We start from the raw sequence: 22,301 nt of genomic DNA on the forward strand, positions 1-22,301 counted from the left end.
TTATATAGGGGTAGTCATCCAGAACGCATGAACTGGACCTAAAGATATATCAATAAGGGTTTTCATTCAGTATTATAGACTAGGCGTTGACTTAGCTGTAGTGTTGAATTGAATCCCCTTACAATGTCTTATGGATGGTGACTGGCTTAATCACAGGAGTAGAGATGTCTTATGGATGGTGACTAGTTGCATCACAGGAGTAGAGATGTCTTATGGATGGTGACTGGGGTCATCACAGGAGTAGAGATGTCTTATTGATGGTGACTGGGGTCATCATAGGAGTAGAGATGTCTTATTGATGGTGACTGGCTACATCACAGGTGTACAGATGTCTTATTGATGGTGACTGGCTACATCATAGGAGTGGAGATGTCTTATTGATGGTGACTGGATGCATCACAAGATGGGAGATGTCTTATTGAAGGTGTCTGCCTGCACCACAGGAGAGATGTCTCATTGATGGTGACTGGCTTCATCAATGGAAAGGAGATGTCTTATTGGCGGTGACTGGTTGCATCACAGGAGAGATGTCTCATTGATGGCGACTGTCTTCATCAATTGAAAGGAGATGTCTTATTGACGGTGACTGGTTGCATCACATTAGTGAAATGTCTTATGGATGGTGACTAGTTGCATCACAGGAGTAGAGATGTCTTATGGATGGTGACTGGCTTAATCACAGGAGTAGAGATGTCTTATGGATGGTGACTAGTTGCATCACAGGAGTAGAGATGTCTTATGGATGGTGACTGGGGTCATCACAGGAGTAGAGATGTCTTATTGATGGTGACTGGGGTCATCATAGGAGTAGAGATGTCTTATTGATGGTGACTGGCTACATCACAGGTGTACAGATGTCTTATTGATGGTGACTGGATGCATCACAAGATGGGAGATGTCTTATTGAAGGTGTCTGCCTGCACCACAGGAGAGATGTCTCATTGATGGTGACTGGCTTCATCAATGGAAAGGAGATGTCTTATTGACGGTGACTGGTTGCATCACAGGAGTGAAATGGCTTATTGATGGTGACTGGCTGTATCACAACATGGAGGTATCTTATTAATGGCCACTCCCTGCATCACAGGAGCGATGTCTCATTGATGGTGACTGTGCAGATGAAAAACAAATGCATCCCTGTTTTGATGGCGACGGGTTGCACTTTTGGATGTAAAGTTGAGGCGCTCCTACCGGATCTAAACAAGTGACTATACACCATTCATACCGATCTCTGCAGCTGGCGCATTGATATACGGAGCTATCTCTGAGTACCGATGATTTGTGCTCCGCAATTGCTTACTTTGCACGTATGCAAGCATACTCGGCAGTCGGCACGCATCCATCCGCCATCCAGCCTATACATGGACACCATAATGAGGCCGCGGGGGGCCATCTCCCAGCACTACGGCCAGAGCGTGCCCATCTCTAGTGTGGGGCGCGTCACACTGTGAGAGATCCCCCGTGCACGGCCGAAGAAGCACTGCCACCTGGGCCCGATCTGCCCGGCGGAGGGGGCGCGACATCGAGTCCCTGCACTGAAGTGTCCTGGAGATGAGAACGGGCACACGTGTTCGTGGGCTTATTTATAGCCCGGCGCGTGGCAGCTTCTCGGCGGTCAATGCGCTTCGTGTGCGGAGGACGGTAGGGGGGAAGGACTGTCTCTTGAGGACGCTCTGCAGTTGGGTCGCGCGCATTGCCTTCTCTAATGAGCGCCTGCCTGCAAGGAGGGAGGTCTGCAGCTGATGTGAGCAGATACTGCAGTGTGCAGGGAAAAGGCTGCGCGGATTGCAGCGTGCAGTGGGGAGGACTGTGCACCGTCTGTGCTCTTGAATGACGGGCCTATAGCGGGGGCGGGGGTGCACCTTACAGTTGCTATAGACTAGAGTGGTCTGAGGGTTTCAGCCTAGTGATGGAGGGCTGTGCACGTTGCAGTCTCTAGGTCATCAGCCGAGCTATGCACATCACAGTGTGCACCGTGGGAGGTCTGCGACGGGGGAGGGGTGGGGGGGATACACGGCCCTCTGTAATGAGGAAGGTGTGAAGCACGTCTCACTGTCTAATGATGGTAGGCTGTTGGAGAAATGCCCATGTGACATTCTGTGATGAGGGATGCAGAAGGCGCTGAGGCAGGGGGCATTTCTTTATAATGCCCAAGGGGAGGGAGGGGGTAGGAATGGAACCTTGGTTTGCCCTGTAGGGATGTTTACAGCTTTCAGATTCTGACTGTACTAAATGTGTACTAAACGATCACTGGACACAATCAGCTTTGAGTGGCGGGCTTTATTTACAGGGATAACAAACAGGGCCCTACAGCACGAAGCACAAGTTTGTTTGTTTGTTTTGTTTGTTTATTTATTTGATAATGCACACCAAGCCCAAGGGCAGCTGGGCGCAGTGGTACAAGAATACTCGAAGCTTAGTTACAGTGTTACATAGTTGGAACGTGCATAGATTACATAGATTACGTAGATTACATTACAGTATGGGAGACAGGTACAATGCAGGATTAGTGACAGCCATTCTTAAAGATAGCATATACTACAGAAAATGAAGTGAAACACCAGATGGGTGGCTTATAGTTGCACTTGGGTGAGCAGGAAAGTGTGTCATAAGAGTTTGAGTTGTGCAAGTCATGAAAGAGAGATGTTATAGGTCATTCGAGCCAAGCCATTTGAGGGCGTTAATTCTGAAACTGGTGTATGGGAGATGGCATCTAAGGTCAGTAGGGAGTGAGTTCCATGCTTGTGCAGCTTTGACTGGGAAGCTAGTTCCTCCCGGAGCGCTTTTAAATCTGGGAGTGTCAAGCAGGAAAGTATTGGCAGATCTCAGTGGTCTGGTGGCGGTTTTCCTAGTGATTTTTTTCCAAAAGGTAGGGAGGTGCTAGTGTGTTGAGACATTTGGAGGTGAGGGATATAGTTTTAATAGTTTTAAGGAAGATTCTGTCTTTTATTTTTAGCCAGTTGGCCTCTTTCCTAAATTTAGAGATATGCTCTCTATGAGGTATGTTCAACGCTGCTCTAAGAGCGTTGTTCTGCAATCTTTGAAGTTTGTCAGTGACCTATTTGTTGGCTCCTGAGTATAGGGCATTACAGTAATCAAGTCGGGACATGATGAGCGCATTTGCCAGGGTAATGCAGCTGTCTTTAGACAGGAATGGTCTAGCGGCTCGAATTAATTTGCAAGTGTAGGCAGTAGTAGAGGAGAGAGAGTTGACTTGCTTTTTTAGGTTGAGAGAGGAGTCCAGGTAGAATCCTAACGTTTTAACCTCCGGCAGGATCTTAATAATGTTATTGTCAATGTTAAAGGATTTGTAATTTGGGGTTAGTTTTTTTAGATTAGAATTTGAGTCGAGGAGTAGTATCTCAGTCTTATCGTCATTCAGGCAGAGGCCATGGGTTGCCATCCAAGCCTGAATCAGGGTGTATATTTTGTTCACCATAGCCAGGTCTTCTTCAAAGTTGCCCGAAAGGGGTATGAGGATCTGGGTGTCATCTGCATAATTAGTGTAGGTGACACGCAGTCTGTCCAACATGTCGAATAGTGGTTTAGTGAAAATGTTATACAACGTTGGTGAGACACAGGATCCCTGTGGGACTCCGCAGATTTGGATGGGATCGGCGCAAGAGGAGGTAGAGAAAACTCTCATCGTGCGATTGGCTAAAAAGGATTGCACCCAGGCAATGGCTTCTCCTGAAGTTGGCAGCGAGTCTTAAGTGGCTGCATAACACTGCGTGGTCCACCAAGTCGAAGACTGCTGACAAGTCCAACAGAAGTAGCAAGGTGGTTTTGCCATTGTCCTTTAGTTCCTCAATTTTAGTCTTGAGGTCTAGCAAAGCTGTTTCAGTGCCATGGAGGGGGCGGAATCCTGATTGTCGAGATCCTAGCAAGTGATTAGTTTCAAGGTAGTCTTGAATTTGTAGATAAGCTACCCTGTCAATAATTTTGAGTAAGAAGGGTACCGTCGTAATGGGTCTATAGTTGGTGGGTATTGAGGGGTCAAGGATTTGCTTTTTCAGTAAGGGGAGGACCCAGGATTCTTTCAGGTTGGTCGGTACCGTATTTGATTTGAAGGAGGAATTAATTAGCTTTGAGATGAATGGAGCTAGGTCTCTAGCTGCGCCCTTGATTATTTACAGTTGGAGGGTTTCAAGGAGAGAATGACCTTTTCGGTGTCAATGATAGAGATAGTCTTGAAGCTAAATGGTGGAGTAGTGTTGTACTCCGGAGGCGGTGGTGGTGGTTGGTTATCGGTGAGCAAGGAGTCTTTTTTTTAAATTATTTTGAGTTGGAGGGAGGAGATTTTATTAGTCAAGGCACTCTGTATATTGGTGCACCATGTCTTGTCCTTTGGGAAAGTGTCAGTTGATTGTATTGGGTTTTCCATTTCACGGAGGATGGAGAAAAGCTCTTTTGTGCTAGATTGGGCCTTCGTGATTCTGTCATTAAATAGGTTTTTCTTTGTGATTGTGATTTCTTTCTTATAGTGTTTAGATAGTTGGGCTAGTTTAGCTTTATTACTATCAGTATGCGATTTACGCCGGGTGGCTTGTAATTTGCTTTTCTGTTTTCTAAGTTCATTTAGTTGGGGGGTGACCCAGGCGTTCAGGTGCCCTTCTTGCTTGCCTTTACGCAGTTTTAAGGGGGCAATGGTATCTACAGCCTTGGCCATGGCTTGGTTAAAGGTGTCCACTAGTGTGGCTGGATCAGTGTTATTCTCCGGGCCATTAATGGCAGGGAGGAGAAGTGGGATGAGTTTTTTGGAAGAGATGTCTTTTTTACTCCTCGTGGTTAGGGAGGTATCATGTTGATAAGTGTAGGAGTAAGAAGATCAAGTGAGGCAGAAAAGTTGATTAAGTAGCGGTCTGTCCAAAGTTGAGGGACAATGTCAGAGATGGTGATGTTACAATTGAGTTCAGATACCCAGTCGAGTGTTCTGCCTTTAATGTGGGTAGGTGAAAGGATTTTTTGGGTAAGCCCATGGTCGTTCAGTAGAGAGGCTATAGTGTGGGCATGCTTGTTGTCTGGGTCGTTGAAGCCGATATTGAAGTCCCCCATTACTAGCGTTTGGGAGTGGTTTTGCGTATTATTCGCTATGAGACTAGTGAGGTCCTCCTCGAATGTCCCTAGTGGTCCTGGAGGCCTATAGATCAGATGGATGGTCATGGCAGTTGCTCTCCCTGCTCTAGGATTATGTCTGATGGTGTGGAATCTCACACCAAAGTCTTATGTGGCAACCAACCGCCCTGGGGAATAGGCTGTGGAATTAGGATGGCTGTGTGGAGTCAATGTTAACCAGCTTCTAACTGGTGGATGGAGGCAAGGTCGGACTGGGACAAGAAATAGGCCCGGTCACCCAAAAAAAAGTGGCCCACCCCTCGCCTCAAAAAAGTGCCCACCTCTTGCCTCACAACCCTTGACCTCTGATGACATCACCGGAAGTGATGACATTTGATCCCACCCCAAAGTGAAACACGACCTTTCACCCCTTGACAAAACAGGAAGTGGCATCAAATAGCATTGTCCCTAAGTACACTAGAAACAATATGGTTATGATTTCACTAATGTGATATACATTTCATACAAGACTGAATCACCATATATATCATTAATATCTGTGTGTATAGATCCATATTGTCAAATTACTGTGAATCCAAGCAGACATCGAAGGCCAAATGATAATATGTTATTCTATTGCACTTAAGCTCTTTTTTATAGAACAAATATGCATACAATATCACACAACCTGTGTTGGTACTCATTTATCGACCTGAGAAGGATGCAAGCCTTTTTGGGAAAAAAATGAATTGGAGAAAAAACAAAACTTTTTTCAATACATTTTTTTGCAAACTAGCCCAGGCATGGCCAGAAACCAACCCCCGCTCCCCAGGGACAATTTCGGCCTGCCACGGGTCAAAAGGCTGAGGGGCCAATCCGACCCTGGATGGAGGCAGCAGGCCTCTCTGCAGGAGGAGCACCGGGGCACGTCTTTCTCGCTTCGGTCTACTCCAACTCTCTCTCGCTTCCGCCTTCGAGCGCGCTTCCCATGCGTCATCTCGCGAGACTCCAGGCACGGAGATCTCGCAGGATGATTTCCCCACATACCTCGTTTTGTTGGAGCAGCTTGGTCCTACTCCATCACAAAGTCATTGTATTTGGTTGGCCTTCTCTTTTCTCGATGGGGTCGAGTATCTCTTACTGCTGATCTGTGCTCGGAGGCGTAAGCATCCTCTGCTTCTTCTGACCCTTGTGATGCTAGCTCCTTTTCCCCTTGGTGCTAGCTTGCTGCACAAGGGGAGCTCCTCATGACTCTCCCTTGCTGGACCTCCTGCCATGTGTTCTCTGTTTCTGCAGTCTCCGGATTTTTGTAGGGATCCAACTGTGCTTCGTTATTTACTGTTCTACAGCCACAGCTTCTTTAACTGTCTTCTATGGGTTCATTCTAGCTGCACTGGCGAGTTGTAAGGCCCCTTTGACAAACATGTTGGCTCTTTCTACTAGACCATTGGCCTTTGGGTGGTAAAGGCATGCTCTCAACTGCCACATCTTGTGTTTCCTGAGGAAGCTTTACATCTATCTGGAATCTAACTAGACACTGTTGTCTGTCACGATTACCTTTTGAACCCCTTGTCTTTGGAACACCAAATTTAGCACTTCAATGACAGTGGTGGAGGTGATGTCTGGTACAAATTCTACCTCCACCCATTTAGACAGGTTGTCCACCATAACTACTCCGTACCTATGCTCGAGTGGCATGGCATCCAGGGGGTAGATGAAGTCTAACCCAATTTTGTGCCACACTCCTTCAGGAATTTTTGTGGGACCTCCTGCCATGTGTTCTCTGTTCCTGCAGTCTCTGGATTGTCGTAGGGATCCAACTGTGCATCGTTATCTACTGTTCTACAGCCACAGCTTCTTTAACTGTCTTCTATGGGTTCATTCTAGCTGCACTGGCGAGTTGTAAGGCCCCTTTGACAAACATGTTGGCTCTTTCTACTAGACCATTGACCTGTGGGTGGTAAATGCATGCTCTCAACTACCCCATGTTGTGTTTCCTGAGGAAGCTTTCCATCTATCTGGAATCTAACTAGACACTGTTGTCTGTCACAATTACCTTTTGAAGCCCTTGTCTTTGTAACACCAAATTTAGCACTTCAATGACGGGGGTGGAGGTGATGTCTGGTACAAATTCTACCTCCACCCATTTAGACAAGTAGTCCACCATAACGACTCCGTACTTATGCTCGAGTGGTATGGCATCCAGGGGGTAGATGAAATCTAACCCAATTTTGTGCCACACCCCTTTGGGAATTTCTGTGGGGATCATGGGTGCCAGCCTTACTTTACGTCTCTTGTCACTGTTGGCACATTCAGGACAATTCTCAATCATGGTTCTGATGTCCTGGTCCATGCCTGGCCACCAGTATGCATCCCGTACTCTCCGTCTTGTCATGTTGCTGCCTAAATGTCAGGCATGGGCTCTGCACAATATGTCTTTCTACATTCCCCTGGAGGAAATTACCTGATCTCCCCTCATTACGAGTCCGTCCATCTCCAAAATCTCTTCCGGTATGGGTTTAGTACTTCTGGAATTATCCTTTCACGGGGCCACCCATTCCTACCCCACCCTGCCACTTTGCCCAGGGCTTCATCTTGCTGAAGTTCCTCCTTCCAATGAGACTTGCTAATTTCCATGAACTTGTGACTCCTGAAATCCTTGATGGACGCTATGATGCATTCATCCTTGAGGAAGGTGGTACCCGGGGTTCTGCGGTCTCATAGTCTGGACATGCAGTCTGCCTGAGGGTTCTTCCACCCTGCAAGGTGCATGATCTCATAAGTGTACTCCTGCAGTTTTGCCGCTAGCTTGGCCAGTCTGAGCGTTGCCATTTACGTCCCTCCAGGGCCCAGCATATGGACTAATGGCTTGTGGTCGGTGACCAGGCGAAACTTGGCACGCCACACATGTCCTGAAGCATTCCACGGCCCAGCAAGAAGAATTTGGAGCATAATAACATTTTCTTCCAGAATATCCAGAATAATCTGGTGTTTAGAGATGTTAGACCCATATTCAAAACGGATTGCAACAGCTGGTAGAGTCCTTAGCAAAGACAGAACATGTTTTCAAATAAGACTCTCTATGGTGGTTAAATCTACATTAAAAGGGGTTTGGTAAGTCTCCATACCATACAACAAGGCTAGAAGATTTTTCCATCATAGAATTGCTGAACAGACACCAACGTACATTTACTGTCACTGTTCCGGAAATGCTTCATTTGGTAACCAGGGTGCCTTGTGATTATTTTAATTTGGTCTAGAGAAAATGGTGAAACCCAAATATAGGAGTTCATCTACTATCTCCAATTTTTGCCACCAATTCTTGTACTGCTCCTTTTTTTCACCTCATAATCAAACTGAGTCTGAGACAATAATTGCTGGGGCGCAGAAATAAGTGCCAGGGCTGGGCCATGGCAACCCTCCCTGCCCCACAAATTAAGCACTGGACCCCAGTCAAACTACTATTCCTCTCTGTGCCCTTTTGGGTGTATTAGAAGCTGGCTGCACACCAGAATAAAGAGCTTCATTATGACTGGGCATGTACATTGTGCTAGAATATGTCTAGCAATGTGGCTGCCCATTTAGATGGCACCCACTGCTTTCGCAACAGATTTTTGAGGACTTGGGAGCTATTTTATATCTGGTACTTACATGGATATCCTGCAGGGAAATCAATACAGATTTGACGAAGAGAAGTTAAAAGCAGCTCCTGGGTATTGGAGATCACCCAGAAATCAGGCACTCCATCTGGGGAAAGAGGCGCTAGTACACTGCTTGCTGCAAATCTAACTTTCACATGAGATGCAACTTCCACAAGGTAAGTGCTCCCCCCATCCACAGATTCCCCCCCATCCCACTTTGCTTCTTTTTGGATCCTTTTCAGGAGCGGACCCGCTGGGAACATTTCTATCCCCAGCATGAACGCTCCCGAACTGCAACACCCCACCATGGAAAGGCGAGAATGGACTACGTGTAGTCCCTTCTCTCCTTTCCATGGCGACGCTTTTTTGTTTACTTTTTTAACCAATTTTTTTAATGGCCACCATGGAAAGGGAGAAGGGACTATGTGTAGTCCCTTCTTCAGTACCATGGTGGCAATTTTGTTTGTTTACTTAATTCAAACTACTTTCCATGGCCACCATGGAAAGGGAGAACAGACTTTGTTTCCCCTTCCTTGGCGGCCATTTTTATTTTTTTTCCAGTTGTGAAACCCCTGAGTATTTCACAACTGAAAAAATTGCTTCTGGTACCCCAGTCTTATGGGCCGGGGTACTAATAGCAATAAGCCCCTCGCGGTGAGGGGGGCATTACCGCTTCAGGTAATGCTCTGGGCCCTGCGTTAATGCCCTCACTTCGCTCAGCCCTATAACTATGAGCCCCAGCGCATTGCCTGAAGCGGTAATGCCCCCCTGCTCGTAGCTTTTTGCCTAATTAATCAGATGTCTAAACGCACAGTTAATGTTAGGTGGCTATGTTTACAGAGCACTGCTTGGCTGGGGAGTGAAGGGTATCCCGAGAACTGTTTGTGTCAAGCTTTAATAAACTGCCACCCGCAGCCAAATGGCACAAGCAGTTTTGAACCCTGTCCATACACTGTAGACATTTCATCTTTCCCTACAGATCCATAGAATGCGGGGTGCTGTTTGCTGTAGTCTAGCATGCCTTGTTAAGTTTCAATTAGCTTGAATAAAGAGCTGAAAAAAGAAAGAAATTCATGCCGAGAGTAGGTACCCGAGCTGCAAAAATGGGCATTAATGATACCGATATTTACCACTTAATCCCCACCCCACTTACAGCTGTACATGAATATAAGCATTGCAAAATCCGGATACAAATGTCTAGGCTCCAATTTAAGTCAAAGAGCATCCCAAAGGGGATGCATCACTCAGACAACAGCACCCTGTGTTGCTCCCTCACAGGCCTGTGTTTTAGAAAAATCCTATCCGGGCCGAGCCAGAAAATGACAGCTGTTTGCCATTACAGGCACAGTATTGCAGCTAACTATATATACAAGAGTATATTATGTTATGGTGTGTTAATATGCTTTCACGGTATGCCAGATCACCACCTCATCACTGTGAGGTCAGCCTGTGATGTCCCCATTTAATTTTCGAGTGTTCACTCTCACAGTTAAACTACTTTTTGCTGTTGTCCAATTGTGCTTTTTTTCGGAGAGAAGTACTTTCTACTAATCTTTTCTGAAAGTACTAAGTTAAGTAGGTGCTGGGGGGATAGTTCAAGGGCAACGCGTTTGTCTTGGAATCAAGACAATACAGAGCAACACGGGTTCAAATTCCCAGTCCTGCGTTTAGAGACGAGTCTCTGGTATTAAACGCTTCATAAAAGTTTAATGAAGTAGACATTTTGCAGAGAAAGCCGTTTTTGTGGCCAAGCCTGAAGAATGTCCAGTCTGGTCGAAGTGTCAGAGAGGTGAGAATAGTGTTACTCATGAAAGAAGCCTTGCACCGAGAAGGCCAAACACACTAATCCTAGGAGGATAGCTCAGTGGCAACGTGCTTGCCTTGGAAGCAAGACGACAACACGAAGCAACACAGGTTTCATCCCTGGGTCCGCGCTTAGAAAACCTCAGGATATTTAAGTGCGTTATAAATATGCAACTAAAACAGCAACAACAAATTCTGTAACAGCGCCTCGATGCCCCTGGGCTCTATGAGCACTTTAAAAATGCAAATAAATAAAATAAACTACTCTTCTAAAGTTAAACAGAGACGATGAGGGACTATGTGTGCACAAAGGATTCTCAGGGGTGCAGCTCCTAATGCAGTGGTCTTCAAAATACAGGGCTAACCCCTTAGGGGGCTCAAGGGATGCCCCGGGCGAGCTCGAGGCTCTTCATAAAGGAATTACAGTGACTGCTTATAATAGAAAATATTGCAGATGTGTCATCTGGTGGGGGCAGCAACAATAATTTTTACTTGAGGGGCTCAGCAGCAATACTTTTAGCTTAACAAGTTTGACTACACTGCCCTAATGTTTATTTGTATCATTTGGGGATAGCAGGCGCAATGCCATACCGGAAGCAGGCGTAATGCCATACCGGAAGCAGGCGTAATGCCATACCAGAAGCAGGCACAATGCCATACTGGAAGCAGGCGCAATGCCATACCAGAAGCAGGCGTAATGCCATACCGGAAGCAGGCGTAATGCCATACCGGAAGCAGGCGTAATGCCATACCGGAAGCAGGCGTAATGCTATACCGGAAGCAAGCGTAATGCCATACCGGAAGCAGGCGTAATGCCATACCAGAAGCAGGCGTAATGCCATACCGGAAGCAGGCGCAATGCCATACCGGAAGCAGGCGCAATGCTATACCGGAAGCAAGCGTAATGCCATACCGGAAGCAGGCGCAATGCCATACCGGAAGCAGGCGCAATGCCATATCGGAAGCAGGCGCAATGCCATACCTAAAGCAGGCACAATGCTATACCGGAAGCAGGCGTAATGCCATACCAGAAGCAGGCGCAATGCCATACCGGAAGCAGGCGTACTGGCATACCCCAACAATGTTTTGCTTCCTCTAACTGGGCACCGGTGAAGGCCTTTTCCTGAGTGCACTCCTGCAGACAGACATCAGCCCCACATCCCTACCCCTGTTCCAGGAGGGAAGACAGTGAGAGCTCCGTGGAGACGCAAATAACACAGCCCAAAGCTAAGAGGGGGAATGGAGACCGCAATGCTCAGCAGAAAAGCGGTCCTCTGCCCCTCCTGAAATAGAAGGCAGTGGCACTGCAGTGAGACGGATCATTATGCCGGTTGGACGCCCACTCATTTGCAGCAGGTTTTAGGCCTTGCTTGTAATTTGCGCGCTAAATGTGGCCAGGTTTCTCCTGCAGTGGGAGGAAGGTTAAGGAGATGCTTGCGTCTTTGAAGCTAACGGGGGAGCAAGGACAGCGCAGAGGCTGTAGCCTGCAGATTGCGTGGAAGGCTTGCTTCGCCATGGCATCGTAGCTGGCTCCAGGGTGCCAGCATTTCGCTGTGAGGACACCGGGGCCATCCCAGTGTAGCCCGATGCCCTGTTTCCTGAGCGCCGGGGAGCGCGGGCAGCTATCCGGACTGTCCGCGGACATCAGTTGCCTCAAGGGCTGCAGTGGTGGGGGCGCTGCAGTGTCATGCGCCGCACGATGCCTTTTATTTTCTGCGATGAAGGCGAAACAGCTATGGAGCACTGGTGAGTGATTTTCTGTGAAATCAGATGATTTTGTAGTTGGCAGGTGACAGCCTATTGACGTCTGTAGGCCTATTGAAGTCTGTGGAGGGATACGGGGTTTCCGGTGTGTGAACTGACTGCACAGTGAGTGATATCCACCAAAGGCCTGTGAGTTGAGAGGTATGCATAATGTCAGCACAGGCTCCAGGTCTGTCAGCCCCCTGGGAGAGATTCTTTGGTGCATCAGCCGAACAACAGAACTGAGCCCCCTGCCGTTCTTCTAAAGTGTGTTTGCGGGCGTCATTCTTTAATAGAACAATACTTAAGTTTACATGACACTGAGCTGGAGCCTCCAGCTCAGTGTCGTGTAAACTTGAGGCAAGGCAGCGCAGGAGTGGGGAGGGGGGGCTTCTTCGGCCGCACCCCCTGTGCGCACCTTGAGCTGCTGCTGCATAATGCATAATGTTTTAGCCACTGCGGTAAACAGCTGAAAGCAAAAGCGTTTGTGTTGGCTAAATTGATAGCTGGTTCCTATAGCTAGTGGGGGACTGAGAGGGAATATGCGTGCAAGTAATGGGGGCTGGGTGATGCCTGTGTTCATTTCCATCTTCTAGGATCTGCAGTAAGACAATACGTATGCAAATGAGCAGAATGGGCAGACAGATCGGCTTGTGCATATTATCAGTGCCTTTATTTCTGTGTTTCCACTAAGTGGGAAGGTAGTCCCACCTGGATATTCCTGAACCATGTGCACTTTCCTTTTCAACATTTGCTAAAAAGGCAGGGGGCCAGGGTCTGTGTCACTGCCCCACTTCCCGCTTATTCCTGTGCATTCAGTAATGAACAGGGCCGGTGGCACTAAGTGTTGCTTGGGCTGCCTCCGCCTTTCTCGATGACCCATGAGTTGGAAGGATAAAAATGTTTGACCCCCATGCACCAGGTTTTCTTTTCAAGCAGCGCCATCCTCATTGGGGAGAAATCGAAGAGCTATGTCCAAATGCGCCAACCAGTTTAGTTTTATTGACATTTGTCAAAGAGAAAAGAAAGACTCTTGTCAAAGTTCTGTAACAGGCAATTTTAACCTTCTTAGGTTGTTACCACTTTATTATTCCAATGATCCTCAATTTATTTTCAAAAATTATTTTTTATAACTCTCTCAACACGTGTCTCTTCTTGCAGTGGTTCATCAGGAGGGATGTCTACAAATACAATTTATAAAAATCTAAATAATGGCATCGACAACAATACTTCACATGATGTCATTTGTACTTAAATATTGTTATTTGCCTGAAGTGAATTGCTACTCACCCAAGAAAGTCTTATTCCTTGTGGTGAGGTCATTGATCTTAGAATAGTAAATAATATCAATCATGTGTTCCTTTTTATTAGCTCATTCAGCATTTTTCTTCTGGTTAAAATTGTAGAGTACCCAAAAGAAAAATAGAAAATAATCTGTTTTAAGTAGGAGGGAAAATGTGGTCTTTCAAACTCTGGTATTTATAAACTGAAATAGTGCTATGTTTGAAAAGGATTCTGCACCTACAGTTAATTTTGGCCATATTGCGCCACTCCAGTCCTGATGTCTCCCTTTCGAGGCACAGGACTGGACTGATACCACCACATTATTATAGCGGGAATCGGCCGATGCGTGTGATGACGTCATGCGCACAAACGTGATGACGCGTAGGAACGTTAAGACATCATCAAGTTGCATGCAACGGTCAATTTGGAGCAGCGGCTATTCACACAGAATTATATTCAATTTTTACCTGTCTTTAACCAAATATGAGTGTTAGGTGTGGGTTCTTGTGCTGAAAATTTGATTCAAGTATATAGTTTATAGAAGAGAGATTAAATTTAGCCATTTCTATGATTCGTGCAAGTGGACGTTTATGAGAAATCATTTTTTATACATTCTCCAACAATATGGGGATTGGAAAAATTATAATTATATTCAGCGTTAAACTTTGATACTATCAATTTTGAGAGGTGGACATATTTGATCAGGAATTTTTAAAGAGTTATTAGCTTTGTTCTCAGTTATTAGCTAAAATAATAATCATCGTTGTACAAAATATTAATTTCTCTATTAAACTACATTCCTATTTTAAGATTCACATTTTTGAATGTTTACAAACAGAGAAAGTGAAAACAAAAAAGAGGGAAAGAAAAGATAAGATTGGATATTTCATGACAATGAATACCACTTGAATAAACCAATGCACTTGATATGAGTTGATGGTTCACCAGTCTGATTCACAACATTATCAGAATCAAAGCCAGTTATACATCTCAGACTCAGAGTTCAAACCAAGTTCACATGTTTCCATAATGCAAATCCGTCTAGCTTCTTTACGACGTAAGAGGTTTTTCATTGTTCCCTCCTCTAGGTAGCTGTTTTGTGCTTTCAAGACCAAATACTTTTAGGTTATCAATTTCAAAGTCTGGGTGTTCCATGCACAGATGTACTGCAAGAGGATACCTCAAATCTCTATTGCGAATAGACCTCAAATGCTCAAAGATTCTATTTTTTAGAGCCCTTTTAGAACTTTTAGATGCTGGTCGGATAGCATTGCACGCTGAGGGTTTGCCCCTGATATCTGTGCGCGGCCTGCTGTGGTAGGTTTGAATCTCTGCAAGGTCAACTCAGCTTTTCATTTTTCCGAGGTCGATAAATTGAGTACCACTCTATGGGATAATAATGTCTTCTGTTATTTCAGCGCTCTGCTACCCATGGGTGTGTGGCTCGATATAAGAAATAGATATTATTATTTTTAATAATAAAGAAATTCAATAAGTCATGTCACTTGAGATTTGTAAAACCCAACGTCTGTCATATGCTCATTGCCTCTCAGCTCGGACGGTCCTCGGGGACATGGTGGGCTAAGACCTCGTTGACTTTAATGAAGGGAGTCCAGACTGCAGCCTGCCACTGGCCGGATCCCTCTGGGTTCAATACATGCAGCGGTGTGTGAGAGAGTGAGATCAAAATGGCTGTTGTGCTGTGTGCTGGCTCTCCTGCATAATATGCTGCAATGCTTGCCTTTAATCCCCCGCTGCTGTGTGCCCAGGTAATGCGTGTGTCAGGTGAACGCTTTAATGGGTAAACCTGGGGACTGTGTAGCAAGAATTCAGTTTCCACTAAGGGTCTTCCAGTTAACTTCACCTGTACTGTTGGGCCTGTTGCCTGTATGTGTGTGAGCAGGCTGTCTGCATAGCTTACACCAAATGTATGGGGTCACAGCAAACGCTTTATTAAGAAACCTACTGCTAGAATTGGGTTCAATGGAGATTTTTTGCCGAATGACATTTTTGCTGATTATTTTTGGCGATTTCATCACTTTTTTAACACAAAAAGCGAATTGAAACCTCCTGCACCTCCTCTTACCCCTCTCCCCACCCCCTCTTTCTATATACCTAACCCAAACCCCTCATTTATATTTTTGCGGTAGAAAATAATGGTAAGAAATGTGGCAAAAACAATTTGGCGAAAATAACATTCAGCAAAAATGGGTAACACCTAGAATTGTTGTCAATGACTAAATGGAAGATGTCGCCATTGATAGGAATATCTTAAAATTGCTGAGTTCGATACACGATCAATTTCACTTAAAGATCAACCCACGATCAATTTCACTTAAAGATCTGGGGGTCCGGGGGCCACCATCACTGTAATGAATGGTTTTATTTCATGAAGCAATTTCAAATGCAATAAGTGGTTTGCCAAGGTTCATGTATATGATAAATCTTTAATAAACAGATGTTACATAAAAAAAAAAAATCACTTAAAGATCAACCTCACAAACTGCATTTGCGCTTCACATCCAATATCATCAGAAATAGGCAATTTTACAAGGTAGGGGTTTATCTAGGTAAGGGTCTATCTATCCATCATGTCAACATCTTAACATTTTTATGTTCTTTTTTTGTTATAATTGAACCTTAATATTACTTTCTTGAGGTTATTTTCTATAAATTGGGAAATGCATAACATAGAACCATCTTTATTAAATCGTGCATTAGGGAAGACGAAGCCCAACGCGCCGTAATCCCAACCTGCCTCCCTTTATCACAGGCTTCAAGCCCAGTATCCAGAAGCAAGTTTAGGGTATGTGTCTGAAGGTTTGGCTTCGACCGAGCTAAAATGTTTGTACTATGTTATTGCCACAGGAGTGCAGATAGGAAGGAGATGGGAAGCGAGGAGGGACACACAACCTGTTATTGTTCTTTGGCTCTTTTCCGACCCATTGACTGCCCACCACCTGCTAATCCCTATAGATATTCCTACCCGCCATCAGCCACTGTCCACCCAAAACGCACTCTCCTGCGATCCCTTTGAGATAGCTCAGTCTTACCATAACATCAAGCAATGTGCTGCTACATGGGTGCCCTTGTATGTGTAAGCAGCCTTCTGAGCAAGTGTGGCTTCATTTCAATTGTAAATCTACTCCCAGCCTAATACACATGGCTTAACCGAGTATGTCTTCAACCAATGGATTTTTAAGCAATTGTGAGCCCATTCCTCTGCCCCTTGCATTCGCTAATTCTTAAAAACAAGCATTGGAAAGGGCAACCGTTGTGGTTCTTTCATAGACATCAGAGAGACGTTTACCAGGCCCTGCCATCATATGCTCAGGTGCTCACACTATTCGGGAGCTGTTGCCATTTTATGATCAGGTAGTACCATTATAGCAATAGGCATCAGACAGCCATTTACCAGGCCCTGCCATCATAGGCTCAGGTGCTCACACTATTCGGGAGCTGTTGCCATTTTATGATCAGGCAGTACCATTATAGCAATAGGCATCAGACAGCCATTTACCAGGCCCTTCCATCATAGGCTCAGGTGCTCACACTATTCGGGAGCTGTTGCCATTTTATTATCAGGCAGTACCATTATAGCAATAGGCATCAGACAGCCATTTACCAGGCCCTGCCATCATATGCTCAGGGGCTCACACTATTCGGGAGCTGTTGCCATTTTATGATCAGGCAGTACCATTATAGCAATAGGCATCAGACAGCCATTTACCAGGCACTGCCATCAAATGCTCAGGTGCTCACACTATTCGGGAGCTGTTGCCATTTTTGATCAGGTAGTACCATTATAGCAATAGGCATCAGACAGCCATTTACCAGGCCCTGCCATCATATGCTCAGGGGCTCACACTATTCGGGAGCTGTTGCCATTTTATGATCAGGTAGTACCATTATAGCAATAGGCATCAGACAGCCATTTACCAGGCCCTGCCATCATATGCTCAGGGGCTCACACTATTCGGGAGCTGTTGCCATTTTTTGATCAGGCAGTACCATTATAGCAATAGGCATCAGACAGCCATTTACCAGGCACTGCCCTCATATGCTCAGGTGCTCACACTATTCGCGAGCTGTTTCCATCTTGTGATCAGGCAGTACCATTATAGCAGTGCCTTACCGATATTTCGTCCTTGATTACATAGACACCAGAAGTGTTGGCTTTGCCAATGCTTCTGAAGATTGAACACTATCCAGGGTTTGCAACCATTAGCTGCAGGGAGGGAGAGTCTGTGCTGGGTTTCATTGCTGTACTTGGAACCTGGAGACTTTGGGCTAATTCCGAAAACTTTTTCTAGTAGTTACTTCAATATACAATATTGCTGGAAAAGTAGTGGCTTTGTAGAGAGTAGGTTACAGAAGCGTTCCTCAAGTGTGCTTTTATCATTAGATTATGCGCCTGCGTGTACATTGTGCATTCATGAAACTAGAATACAGGAATGGGTGTTAATAGGGCAATGCATGGTAATTCCAGGTGTGTCCTGGATGTGTATTCGTGCGTCCGTAATACACATCATGGACCCAAACTTATACAAAATAGTGTAATTTGACGTCCATACACAAACGTTAAATGTCTCAGTAACGTTGTTAACACACAATTCACATGTGGACAAACTAGGTGAAAGTGTTGCGTGTGAAGTGCGAAAGTAAACAAAAATGCAATAACATTTCTGGGATTGGTACGCTAAGAAGGCAAATGTGAAGTAAACATGTTTGTAGCTGAAAAGGAAAAGAGAAAACAAATGTTTTTGGCACATATTTCATTTTTCCTGGCTTATTCTGGAAAAACAAAAGTTGTGATGGATGGAATGTTTGGAATTAATCCTAACCTCTGGCATTGCTCTGTGCAACCCTTCAGACCATTGTTCTTCAGCCTGCCAAGTCATAACAGAATGGCAAAGACCATATGCAAATCGGGCTTGGTCCCACCCCAAGAGGGCCAGTCCAGCCTGAACTACTTGGTCACAACCCTTTTGCACGAGACCATAAGCATCCCCAGACATGTTTCAGCCTCATTGTGCATCATCAGTGAGGAGGAGCTTGGGTCTCTACGCCCATAAGGCTCGGGACCCACATCCGGGCATACCCGTCCATTCGGGGTGACTTATGCAAAACAAAAGAGGTTATCCCTGGAAGGTTTGGAATTAATCCTAACCTCTGGTTTTGCTCTGGGGGAACCCTCCAGACAATCGTTCTTTGCCTGCCAAGCCATTACAGAAGGGGAAAGACCAAATGCAAATCAGGCTTGGTCCCACCCCAAAAGGGCCAGTCCAGCCCGAACTGCTAGGTCACATCCCTTCTGCACGAGACCACAAGCATCCCCAGACATGTTTCATCCTTGTTGGGCGTCATCAGTGAAGAGTTGCTTGGTTCGCTAGGCCCAGCAGGCTCGGGACCCCCATCTGTGCATACCCATCCCATTCAGGGTGACTTATGCAAAACAAAAGAAGTGATGGGTAGAAGGTTTTGAATTATTCATAACCACTGACAAAGCTCTGGGAAACCCTCCAGACCATTGTTTTGCAGCCTGCCAAGTCATTACAGAAGGGGAAAGACCATATGCAAATCAGACTTGGTCCCACCCCAAAAAGGGCAGTCCAGCCCGAACTACTAGGTCACATCCCTTCTGCACGAGACCACAAGCATCCCCAGACATGTTTTATCCTAATTGGGCATCATCTGTGAGGAGTAGCTTGGGTCTCTGGGCCCAGCAGGCTCGGGACCCTCATCCGGGCATACCCGTCCCACTCAGGGTGACTTATGCAAAACAAAAGAAGTGATGGCTGGAAGGTTTGGAATTAATCCTAACATCTGGCGTTGCTCTGGGCAACCTCCAGACCATCATTCTTCAGCTTGCCCAGCTATTACAGAAGGGGTGAGTTTGAGACCTGCCACACTACCATTAATGGGTGTAAGTGCTCCATTTCTGAGACTCGGCTGTTGCTTACACATTATTTCGAAAGTAGTAAATGACGACTGATTTCATTGGTAGCCTTGTGTTGTGGTCAGAAGCTGTCTCAGTTTACATGAGTTACAACTAGCTGCGAAAAGGGCTTCTTTGTGAACTAGCCCTTTGGCTCTGATGCCAACTTCCCCACTGACCAAAGTTGTGTGATTGCAGGCCCTTCACTATCATCCTATGTATCATGTTAAAATCATGAGTGTTTACAAAAAGTGCAAGCATCACAAGGCTCCACTCAAGAAGTGTTATTAAAAACGTGGAACATTCTCTTTGGCCTGGAAGCGTCTAGAGGCGATTGATATGATATGATAGGTTATTTATAACACGCTTAATACCCAGAGTTTCCAAGCGCGGACCCGGAGATCGAACCTGTGTTGCTCTGTGTCGTCTTGCTTCCAAAGCGAGCACATTGCCCCTGAGCTATCCTCCCGATATGTGCATTGAGTGTCTGTTCATCCATTCAGTGTGTATTCTCTACATATTGCTGTCAGTAATTTCTGCTGTGCAGTCTTCATCAGAACACTATTTGGGTAACTAAAAAAGTCATTGAGTTGCCTTGTATAAACAATATCACTTCTAGGAGCTAGAGAGAGCAATGTAAGTGTGCATCCCGGTCAGCATACGTGGATACCCACTAAATACTGGTGGGAAGCTTCAGGTTCTGTGCACACAAATCTTCCACGCAGAGAAAAATTGCCACGGCGCTAGTGTGGAAAGATCAGCTCATCAATGCAACAGTCTCCTAGTTTAATGGATGAATGAAAGATGTCTTAAAAACAAGACCGTGGATCACTTCCTGCGTTTTGCCCGGAGTTGGACCCACTTTTCATGTAGTTTGGGCCTCTCCTGTGGATTTTTAGGTGTTTGCATGAAGTGGAAGTTCCATTTTGTTCCCCTTGGTTTGTGTAGACGGGTGGAATCCATTTTTACGTATGCATTTGCTACTAATGGGAAAGTCCAGCAGGGCAGAAGGCATTGCTTCTGTTAGTCACTCCACTACTTTGCCAAGCCGCGGCTCCCACATCTGTAGCAGGGATAGAAATTGCTGGGAACCTGGTTATCTTGACACCAACAGCTACCAGGAACTACTTTCAACTCCACAGGCCAACAGGTGCCTACTAAACAAGAGACATTAATCCAAGTCTGTATGGGAATGCATTAAAGGGGCATTCGAGCACTTCTAGAAGAAATTTAAATCACAACGGGTCCCATATGTAGTAATTGACAATACGTTCTAGTTTGAATTGCATGTGGAAGCTGGACTTCCGGCTTGCTATGCACTAGCTCCTTCTCCAGAGCTAGCTCCTGCTTTCCGGGTCGAGACGGAAAAACAGAATCTGCTTTCAGCTCCCGTTTTTCCCGGGTGGTGCCGGATAACCAGAAGCTGCTTTCAGCTCCTGCTTTCCGGGTGGTGCCGAATAACCTGCTGCTTTCAGCTCCTGCTTTCCGGGGTGCCAGAAAACCAGAAGCTGCTTTCAGCTCCCGCTTTCCTGGTGGTGCCGGATAACCAGAAGCTGCTTTCAGCTCCCGTTTTCTGGGTGGTGCCGGATAACCAGAAGCTGCTTTCAGCTCCCGCTTTCCATGTGGTGCTGGATAACCAGAAGCTGCTTTCAGCTCCCGCTTTCCGGGTGGTGCCGGATAACCAGAAGCTGCTTTCAGCTCCCGTTTTCTGGGTGGTGCCAGATAACCAGAAGCTGCTTTCAGCTCCCACATTCCGGGTGGTGCCGGATAACCTGCTGTTTTCAGCTCCCGCTTTCTGGGTGGTGCCAGATAACCAGAAGCTGTTTTCAGCTCCCGCTTTCCAGGTGGTGCTGGATAACCAGAAGCCGCTTTCAGCTCCCGCTTTCCGGGTGGTGCTGGATATCCTGCTGCTTTCCCGCTTTCCAGGTGCTGCAGAAGCTGCTTTCAGCTCCAGCATTCCGGGTGGTGCCGGATAACCTGCTGCTTTCAGCTCCCGCTTTCCGGGTGGTGCCAGATAACCAGAAGCTGCTTTCAGCTCCCGCTTTCCGGGTGGTGCTGGATAACCAGAAGCCGCTTTCAGCTCCCATTTTCCAGTTGGTGCCGGATATGCAGAAGCTGTTTTCAGCTCCCGCTTTCCAGGTGGTGCCAGATATCCTGCTGCTTTCCCGCTTTCTGGGTGGTGCAGGATAACCAGAAGCTACTTTCAGCTTCCGATCAGCAATTATTTTTTTCAATGCCTGTAAAAGCTCGTTGTTGATGTGAAAACCGTACATAATTCTCTGCTTGTGTTCTATGGTTCCATAAAGAACCCAGACACTAAAAAAAAACACACACAAACATTTAAGCAAAAACCAAATGTCATCCCAGGACAGAATCGACAGAAGAAAAGGTCACCCGTTGCAGAATCCTCGGGAAGGAATGTATTGCCTACCACTAACGGAGCAGGGATTTGCATTCGGATTGTTGGATAAAAGGTAATCATCGAAAACAAAGCTTTTAACATTTAAACGGCAGCATTTCCCGCCTCTTTAAAGGTCGGCCATTTAATTGCCAGCTCGCTTTTTGTATCCGCTGTTATCATGGGGGATTTCGCGGTCAATGGTGGCACACTGTAGAACTATAGCACTTCACAGCTCGCCATAGAAAGCACTTTTAAAGCGTAGCTTGGGCCCAATGAATATATTAAGATGCGGGGCTGCCGGGGAGGGGGAGGATCCCTTCAAAGGTTTTAAAGCAATATGGACTGGAGGGTCCCTTTAAGCGACTTGGCAGAATGTACCTACATTGCAAGAACGTCAGTAACTATTTCTATTTCATGAGTAATTCAAATATAGGTC

At 45.9% G+C, this 22,301-nt stretch overlaps 1 protein-coding gene across 4 annotated transcripts in view; it reads left to right on the top strand.

Moving 5' to 3' along the window:
- SRGAP3 (SLIT-ROBO Rho GTPase activating protein 3) overlaps nucleotides 1-22,301 on the top strand; it is a 780,680-nt gene that overhangs the window by 333,096 nt on the left and 425,283 nt on the right. For 2 of the 4 annotated variants that reach the window (XM_069643468.1, XM_069643469.1), the window contains exon 1: nucleotides 11,900-12,245. The exons of the other annotated variants lie outside the window; for them this stretch is intronic. In XM_069643468.1, the coding sequence (XP_069499569.1) occupies nucleotides 12,086-12,245 (160 nt within the window). In that variant the 5' untranslated portion in view covers nucleotides 11,900-12,085. Of the gene's footprint in view, nucleotides 1-11,899; nucleotides 12,246-22,301 lie in introns of those variants that run through there. 4 annotated transcript variants of the gene reach the window in all.

The sequence above is a fragment of the Ambystoma mexicanum genome, chromosome 2p (assembly GCF_040938575.1).
Source record: "Ambystoma mexicanum isolate Mex_15411 chromosome 2p, UKY_AmexF1_1, whole genome shotgun sequence".
Taxonomy (NCBI): domain Eukaryota; kingdom Metazoa; phylum Chordata; class Amphibia; order Caudata; family Ambystomatidae; genus Ambystoma; species Ambystoma mexicanum.